General features: G+C 40.4%; 1 protein-coding gene across 1 annotated transcript in view; it reads left to right on the top strand.

The window, feature by feature from the left end:
- rapgef5a (Rap guanine nucleotide exchange factor (GEF) 5a) overlaps positions 1-10,191 on the top strand; it is a 105,771-nt gene that overhangs the window by 23,099 nt on the left and 72,481 nt on the right. Inside the window, exons 4-5 of the mRNA XM_079829926.1 lie at positions 1,239-1,360; positions 4,304-4,466. Of these exons, the coding sequence (XP_079686052.1) occupies positions 1,239-1,360; positions 4,304-4,466 (285 nt within the window). The remainder of the gene's footprint in view (positions 1-1,238; positions 1,361-4,303; positions 4,467-10,191) is intronic.

Genomic DNA, 10,191 nt, shown 5'->3' with positions numbered 1-10,191 from the left:
GCTTTAACGGATGCGCTGAGCACTTGATGAAGCTGATGGAAATGAGACTTAAAAATATGCAAATCAGCGACAGCGTGATAATGTTACACAGCACATATCAAAGCCGATGCATTCAGTGATTTTAGCACATCTGAAGTCAACATGAGATCCAAAAATGTGATTTGCCTTTTCTTTGTTTTATTTTGAACCCCCTTCCTCCACTTCTCATAGAGACGGCCTTTCATCATCCAGACAAATCCTGCCTTTATTAGGAAATGCTATAATTCACATTTCAGAATCAGCAGTAAACACAGTTTATGTTGATTGTAATGGGTGCACAAAGCAAAACAGCGGCAGCAGAAATATGATAACACTCAGAACTCAAAGAATAATTGCATGTATTATATCACAATATTTTGTCCGTAAAGTGATGTAGTTCATTTAGCATATCTGCAGGCCGGTTATGGATGTCATGCAAACATTTGTTTATTGGATTGTAATATTTCTACTCCTCTGAGAAAATGTATTTATTTCTGATGATTCCCTTCAAAAGGGTTTTAATCATGTGTGTCTGTTTTTAGAATATTAAAAACCTAAATATCTTTATATAATTTTGATAACTCAATTATGGTTTTTGCCATGAAAAAAGCTAAAGAATCTGGTATAGCATTAAAAAAAAGTGTGTGTGTGTGTGTATCGGCTTTAATGTTGCTCCGTTTGTAAAACTGTTGTTTTATTCTGCAAATGAAGGTACACTACTGTATTTTTTAATAGAATTTTTAATATTTTTGAAAGAAGTCTCTTCTGCTCACAATGCTGATCAAAAATACAGTAAAAACAGTCAAATTGTTTAATATTTTTACAATTTAAAATATAATTTCTATGTGAATGTGTTGTAAAATGTAATTTATTCCTGTGATCAAAGCTGAATTTTTCATCATTCCTCCAGTCTTCAGTGTCACATGATCCTTCAGAAATCATTCTAATATGACGATTTGCTGCTCAAGACACATTTATGATTATTATCAATGTTGAAAACAGTTGTGCTGCTTCATATTTCAGGATTCTTTGATGAGCAGAAAGTTCAGTATTTATTTGAAATATAAATCTTTTATGACAATATAAATGTCACATTTAATCAATGTAATGTGTCTGTGCTGGATTAAAGCATTAAAGCGATCTTCCTGACCGCACACTTTTGAGCTGTAGTGTGTGTGTGACACGGGACGAGAGTAACGTGTGTGTGTGTGTCCCTGCAGGAGGAGTTATGTTGGAGTGGAGCTGGTCCAGTGGCTCCTGGAGCAGTGTGTGTCGGTTCAGTGCCGGCTAATGGCGTCCCGTGTCTGGCAAGTGCTTCTGGAGCTGGGGATACTGCACTCAGGTAACACACACCAGTGCTAGATATTATTATACGGTTTGCTAATGTTTTGAATTAGATTTTATTTTTATGTTTTTTTATGCTTTTATGTTAAAAAGTTTTTTGGCTTTTAGTATGAATGTAAGCCTTACTGTTAGCTATAAGCTGAAGCTGTGACTGAAATCAGTCACTTGTTCACACATTTACTATTTTCTACATGGTGAATGGCACAGAGTGCACTATATAGGGGACAGGGAACGATCAGACAGTGCACTATATAGGGGACAGGGAACGATCAGACAGTGCACTATATAGGGGACAGGGAATGATCAGACAGTGCACTATATAGGGGATAGGGAACGATCAGATAGTGCACTATATAAGGTATAGGGAACGATCAGACAGTGCACTATATAGGGGACAGGGAACGATCAGACAGTGTACTATATAGGGGATGGGGAACGATCAGATAGTGCACTATATAAGGTATAGGGAACGATCAGACAGTGCACTATATAGGGGACAGGGAACGATCAGACAGTGCACTATATAGGGGACAGGGAACGATCAGACAGTGAACTATATAGGGGATAGGGAACGATCAGACAGTGCACTATATAGGGGATAGGGAACGATTAGACAGTGCACTATATAGGGGATGGGGAACGATCAGACAGTGCACTGTATAGGGGATGGGGAACGATCAGATAGTGCACTATATAAGGGATAGGGAACGATCAGACAGTGCACTATATAGGGGATAGGGAACGATCAGACAGTGCACTATATAGGGGATAGGGAACGATCAGACAGTGCAATATATAGGGGATGGGAACGATCAGAAAGTGCACTATATAGGGGATGGGAACGATCAGAAAGTGCACTATATAGGGGATAGGGAACGATCAGAAAGTGCACTATATAGGGGATGGGGAACGACCAGACAGTGCACTATATAGGGGATAGGGAACGATCAGACAGTGCACTATATAGGGGATGGGGAACGATCAGACAGTGCACTATATAGGGGATAGGGAACGATCAGAAAGTGCACTATATAGGGGATGGGGAACGATCAGACAGTGCACTATATAGGGGATGGGAACGATCAGAAAGTGCACTATATAGGGGATAGGGAACGATCAGAAAGTGCACTATATAGGGGATGGGGAACGACCAGACAGTGCACTATATAGGGGATAGGGAACGATCAGACAGTGCACTATATAGGGGATGGGGAACGATCAGACAGTGCACCATATAGGGGATAGGGAATGATCAGAAAGTACTCTATATAGGGGATAGGGAATGATCAGAAAGTGCACTATATAGGGGATAGGGAACTATCAGAAAGTGCACTATATAGGGGATGGGGAACGACCAGACAGTGCACTACATAGGGGATAGGGAACGATCAGACAGTGCACTATATAGGGGATAGGGAACGATCAGAAAGTGCACTATATAGGGGATGGGGAACAACCAGACAGTGCAGTATATAGGGGATAGGGAACGATCAGACAGTGCACTATATAGGGGATGGGGAACGATCAGACAGTGCAGTATATAGGGGATAGGGAACGATCAGACAGTGCACTATATAGGGGATGGGGAACGATCAGACAGTGCACTACTATATAGGGGACAGGGAACGATCAGACAGTGCACTATATAGGGGATGGGGAACGACCAGACAGTGCAGTATATAGGGGATAGGGAATGATCAGACAGTGCACTATATAGGGGATGGGGAACGATCAGACAGTGCACTACTATATAGGGGACAGGGAACGATCAGACAGTGCACTATATAGGGGATAGGGAACGTAAATACAGAGCGGATCATGTGATCGAGTTGGTCCAGAGACACAATAGTGATAGACTTAAATGTGGCTTCTTTTGACAATTGGCAGAATATTGCTAACATTTTAAAATGTGAAACTAAAAAAGTTTGTTTATTATTAAAAAAATGCAACAAAAAAAACTATTTTAAAGACATAAATCTAAACAAATTGTATTCCAAATTTGAGGATGATATCTCATAAAATGAGCTTTCTGTAATATTTAGTTTGGCCGCAGTACCAAACGCTTCCACTAGATGAAATTCGATTTCCAGTCGTTTTCAATGCGCTCATTTTTGACTGTGAACAGTGCACGTGTCTATTTTTTTCAGGACCATTTAACCAGTCCATGATTTTTTTGTGTGTGTGTGTGTGTGTGTGTGTGTGTTCACACGGAAAGTGCCAAAACCTTTAACCAAGTTTAATACCATTCCGATGAAGTAAAGAATAAAAACAAAACACATCATATTTTTTGGTAAAAAATGACCAAACACACCCAAAGGGTGGATTATTTTTTCATTTTATTTAAATTGTATTAATTAAGCAACTCGTAAACATACATTAAACATGAAAATATTATGCAATCATTTAAGACATTTCCCTTATATACAATACAACCTTTTTGGCATTAAGGGTTCTATAAAAACATTAGGGTCTGAATCTTTCTTTCTGATAATGCATAGAATTTCCAGTAGCATGGGCCGCAGTGCAGAACTAGAGCGCACTGTGTGGAATACTGTATCTCTAATACTGTAGTGTGAAGTGTGAAGAATCAACTTTGATATTAAATTGAGTTGTTCAGCCATGATGTCAATTTGTAGGCCAACCCAGCCCTGGCATCCCTCTGGAATTTATAATGGGGTTTTAGGGAACGGTTTCAGAAATTCCGGTGGGAAAATTGTAATTCTCTAGGAGCAAAACTTAAACAGCTCTATATCAACCACACACACGCACATCACATCACACAGTGAAATAAAGTAGGTGCAGAAACAATTTTCCCTTTTTAATTTTCACAGAAATGGCTAGTAAACAAGTAGAAAGCCTGAAATTAGACGTACTCCAATAATAGTTTTATTTACAATTTCATGCGTACTGTGTTGAAAATCCCTCTCTGTCTTCCCCTCAGTGGACCAGCGGCTGGTCTTTGAAGACTCAAACACGTACTATCAGTTCTCGTTTGAGGAGTGCGACGCTCAGGGCTGTGAATTTCGCAACGAGGAGGAATGGCAGAACGGCGTCCGTCTTCTGCTGCAGCTCGTCCCCTACGTCCAGTTCAGGGTCGTCAGTCCGTAAGTACAAACCACATGCATGTTACATGACAACTCTTGGTTCATGTGCTCAGGCAGTTGATGTGTACAGAATGCTACTGTACTACTCATGACAGGTGAAGTGAATAACACTGATTATCTCTTCATCACGGCTCCTGTTAGTGGGTGGGATATAATAGGCAGCAAGGGAACATTTTGTCCTCAAAGTTGATGTGTTAGAAGCAGGAAGAATGGGCAAGAGTAAGGATTTGAGCGAGTTTGACAAGGGCCAGATTGTGACGGCTAGACGACTGGGTCAGAGCATCTCCAAAACTGCAGCTCTTGTGGGGTGTTCCCGGTCTGCAGTGTCAGTCTCTATCAAAAGTGCTCCAAGGAAGGAACAGTGGAGAACCGGCCACAGGGTCATGGGCAGCCGAGGCTCATTGATGCACATGGGGAGCGAAGGCTGGCCCGTGTGGTCCGATCAAACAGACGAGCTACTGGAGCAAAAATAGTTCAGGAATGGTTTGAGGAGCTCAACAACGAGTTTTTCCTCCAAATTCCCCAGATCTCAATCCAATCGAGCATCTGTGGGATTTGCTGAACAAACAAGTCTGATCCATGGCGGCCAAACCTCACAACTTACATGACTTAAAGGATCTGCTGCTAACATCTTGGTGCCAGATACCACAGCACACCTGCAGGGGTCTAGTGGAGTCCATGGGTCAGCAAAAGGGGGACCAACACAATATTAAGAAGTATATAGTATATAAATATATAGTAGAATATTGTGTCAGAGTTTGACATTATTTAAAGAAATAGTATGCAGTATAAACTGTAGTCTCTAGTCTCCATCACTGTCCGTCTGTTTGATTTGGATGCAGCAGGAAACCGATTGTTCTCTTGACCTTTTGTTTTGGCTTTTCCCGGTTAATCCTGTTTAACCACAAATGCTTCTCAGGAAGCAGGAAATGAAATGTGTGTGTGTTTGTTTTGTGCGAGTGATTATTGGCTCATGAGCTTTATTTCTTTCTTGTATAGAGGCATTATCTTTGCTAATCATCTTTTTTTATTATTATTAAAGTTATACACTACTGTTCAAAAGTTCGGGGTCAGTAAGATTTTTTTTAGAAACCGTTCTTATTGTTACCAATGTTGAAAAAGTTGTTGCTTAATATTTTTTAAAATCTTTTTCTCTTTTTTTGTATTTTGATATACTCTAATTCAGTGAGGATGCATTAAATTGATCAAAAGTGACAATAAAGATGTTTATAATGTTACAAGAGATTCTATTTCAAGTAAATGCTGTTCTTTTGAACTTTCTGTTCATCAAACAATCCTGAAAAAAAAACATGTATCAGGTTTTACACAAAAAATATTAGACATAATTAAGGATGCACCGATGTGAACATTTTGACAGATGCTGATAACCGATAATCCTTTATATCTGAAAGCCGATAGCCGATAGCCTGGCTCCGCCCTCCTATATACTTCTGCTCAATTTTCATTTTCCTTCTGTGTTCCATCTGGGATTGCGGTATATTCTCTGGTTTTCTCCGGTCAAATTTTAACCGGTCCAATCAGCGAACAGAGGGAGTGGCTGAGAACTATGATGTTGATGTTGTGCACTAGTTTGAGATGACATACGTCAAACGTTAGCGATTGGTTATGGCAGATCCAGAGTGGCTCTGGGCAGATCCAATAGTTTTAAACTTCAACAGAGTTTCCGCCTTCAAGGAAGTCAACGCTTGTCAATGGAGCGTGGCCAGACTCTCTGAACAAATGAAATGTACGAGAGTCTGGTAGGACCAGGCTAGATAACCAATATATTGGCCGATAAATCTAAATCCAAATTTTTATATAATTTTTGAGAGCCTGATTACAAAAACAAAAGACTCACCATTACAAGCCATGTCCCAAGCACACAATTTTGATGTTCTCATTATAATTTGATGTAATCTATATGACAGACTTGCGCTGCACATGTTGCACTGAACTATATTTTCCTTTTTCTGAAGTGATTCCAATCATATTTCAAGCAATTTAAAACAATGATGGTGAACGGTGCGCATCTGAAGTGTCTCAACTGAAGGAAATAATACGTAATTTATCGGCTCTAATATATATCAGCCACATTTTTTTTATCGGGCCAATAACATTAAAAAGTGTACATATATCGGCCGATATCGATATTGTGACTGATATATCAGGCATCCCTATTGATAATAATCAGAAATGTTTCTTGAGCATCAAATCAGCATATTAGAATGATTCCTGATGGATCATGTGACACTGAAGACTCGAGTAATATTTCTTCAAATCCACATTTTTATATAATTTCTGAGAGCCTGATTACAAAAACAAAAGTCTCACTATTAAAGCCATGTCCCAAGCACACAATATGGTTCTCATTATAAGTTTATGTAGCCTATATGACAGACTTGCGCTGCACATGTTGCACTTGTTACTTCTTTTTGAAGTGATTCCAATCATATTTCAAGCAATTCAAAACCATTATGGAACATTATGAACAGTGCGCATCTGAAGTGTCTGAGAAAATTATTAGTGTATATCGGCCTATACCGATATGGTGGCCGATTTATATCGTGCATCCTTAAAGGGTTAGTTCACCCAAAAATGAAAATTCTGTCATTAATTACTTACCCTCATGTCGTTCGACACCCGTAAGACCTCCGTTCATCTTCGGAACAGAAATGAAGATATTTTAGTTGAAATCTGATGGCTCTCCATTGGCAAAATGCACGGTTCACTCTCAAGACCCTTAAAAGGTACTAAAGACATCATTACAAAGTCCATCTCACTACAGTGGTTCTACAATAACTTTATGAATCGGCGAGAATAGTTTTTGTTCGCAAAAAAACCCTAAATAACGACTTATATAGTGATGACAATTTCAAAACACGGCCTCATGAAGCTTCGAAGCGTTATGAATCAGTGAGTCGATTCATGATTCGGATCGCGTGTCAAACCGCCAAACTGCTGAAATTTGGCGATTCGACTCGCTGATTCATAACGCTTCGAAGCTTCATGAGGCCGTGTTTTGAAATCGTCATCACAATGTAAGTCGTTATTTAGGGTCTTTTTGCGCACAAAAACTATTCTTGCCGATTCATAAAGTTATTTTAGAACCACTGTAGTGAGATGGACTTTGTAATGATGTCTTTAGTACCTTTTAAGGGTCTTGAGAGTGAACCGTGCATTGTGCCAATGGAGGCCTTTCAGAGCCATCAGATTTCAACTAAAATATCTTCATTTCTGTTCCGAAGATGAACGGAGGTCTTACGGGTGTCGAACGACATGAGGGTAAGTCATTAATGACAGAATTTTCATTTTTGGGTGAACTAACCCTTTAATGATAATAATCATAAATGTTTCTTGAGCAGCAAATCATCATATGAGAATGATTTCTGAAGGATCATGTGACACTGAAGACTAGAGTAATATTTCTTAATATGACTATTTTTGCTATTTTTCATTCAATAAATGCAGCATTGGTGAGCACGAGACTTCTTTAAAAAACCTAAAAAACTCTTATTGACCCCAAACTTTTCACAAAATGGTTTCCACATAGGTAATTATTTTATTTATTGTTCCCCACCTCCAAAATCCCAGTTTAGCTCCAGGATGTGAGGCCTTTGACATCAAAAAAGCTAAAGATATGGGTCTTTTTAAAAGAAGATAAGCTGACATTCATCATTGTCTTCCCCTGTTGCCCACGACCCGATCAGAACAAACCCGGGGCCAGTTTTTGGGTCATTCAGTCAGCCTCAATTCGATTGCACTAAGCTACGTGTAGATTAAAGCATTTGATTGGCTTAAACATGTCTTTGCTAAAGATGATGGGATTGAGAATGTGTCCACCATATAATGCTTTCATCTCTTCAAGTGTGTCTGCGGCGAGATCTGATTCCAGCCAGGCTGTTTTGTTAGCAGTGAAGGGCGAGGGTGATATCGCAGAGAGATGTGAACTGCGAGATTAAATTTGAACAGACAGCTGATGTCATTTTCAGGAAGGTGAACATGGGATGGCGTCCCGTGTCCACGGCAGCATTTCTTTCCTCTCTGACGGAATTGGAAGTGACACAGCTTGGCCCTGGTGACACCAGACGGCGGGCTGTTCGATCCCGTTCGGCTTCACAGAGCTGCGCTTCGACCCCAATCAGCCAGAATCTCTTTGCCTCCGCGTTTCTCATCACGCCGCACGCAGCCGCGAGTGTATTAAACCAGAAATTGAGATCTTCACGCACAAGCCAACCAAATGAGATCAAATAAAAAAACTCATGCATGTTTGCCGATATTACGCTGCTGCAATACCCCGCGCCGTTTCTGAATCTACTGCCTCACGGCAACAGAAATTCTAGTTTACCCGAGTTCTGACTGAGCTCGCAGTCTGAGCTGAACGTGATGAGATAATATACTGCAGAATAATAAAAAATAAATAGATAGCAAGTCTTTTTTTTGCGCTGTTGCTGGCTGCATACAAAAATAAAACATACAGCACGACCAGTGCAGTCCGATTCATCAATGAATGACTCTAATGAGCATTGTTTTGATGAATCATCAAAATAGACTCAAGTGATCGATTTGGATCACTCTCATCAATCGCAATAGAGCTCCGGAGGTCACGTGATCCATTCTGTTTAACACAGCCGGGGGCGAATCATAGACTGTAAAAAAATATGGACGTATCACGCTTTGAAGCGTAAAGTATGGACGAACTCGTCACTCCCGGATGACGCGATGACTAAAGACAGCAGATAATTGGCTATCCACCTGTCACTTGAAGTGGCCACGCCCTTAATTATGCAGAACTTTAAGGCTTTATATAATGTAAATGAATGAGTTATAAAAAAATTCACCCCCCTCACAGTCGTCATGAAGGGCAAAATTAGCCGTATAGACCAAAACCACAATTTGTCCCAGACTGTAAACATGTGTTCTTCTGCTGTAAAGTTGGCCATTTTAACATGAGCTCAATGAGATTCTGCTCCTTCTGGAGCCTGTCTCTAGTGGCCAGTCGAGGAACTGCAGTTTAAGTCACTTCCGTATTGGCTTCAAGAGAAACTGCGGGAGGTTGCCGCTTGGAGCGAATATGAAATGAATGACGCCAGCATAAGTTTCAAGGCAACAGAGTTTCCTGCATACTTTAAAGGTGTCATGAACTGGCTTGTTAATTTTTTTTTATACTGTTGTCTGAGGTCAACTTATGACGTTCGCATGGTCTTTACATTCAGTAACATCATAATGAATCAGTAATAGGCTATTTTCTGCAATGGTTTTGAGGCTCTCTGAAGAAACGCTCGGTTTTGATGTGCGTGCCGCACTGAAGACTTGGAACGCCCACGGCTAGGATTGGATAAGATTTGCATATTTAATGAGCTTCAGCTCCTCTCAGTACATTGTTTTCAAAGCGTCTGGGGAAACGCTCACAGGACTCGCAAAATATCTTTATCAAACAAACACAATGATTCATCTCTCATCCACCCGCGATTGACTGGAATGTTGTCGTCCGATCAGTGAATATAACCGCAAACCGTACACACATACACACATGTGCGCGCGCAAGAAAGGAATGTTATTTCACTATTTAAGAGAGCGCGTCGGCAGGCTGAAAAACACATAGCCCCGGGGACGTTGGGCTTTTATAAAGTCAAGTCGGAGCCCTGGCCCATAACGTTACAAGTCCGAGTCTGATCACGAATTAACCAATAACACCTTCTCCAGCCTGCAGCGTGCTAAGGTATGT

The sequence above is a fragment of the Gobio gobio genome, assembly GCF_949357685.1.
Source record: "Gobio gobio genome assembly, chromosome: 11".
Taxonomy (NCBI): domain Eukaryota; kingdom Metazoa; phylum Chordata; class Actinopteri; order Cypriniformes; family Gobionidae; genus Gobio; species Gobio gobio.
Note: the sequence above shows the minus strand (reverse complement) of the source record. Positions and strands in the feature narration are given on the sequence as shown.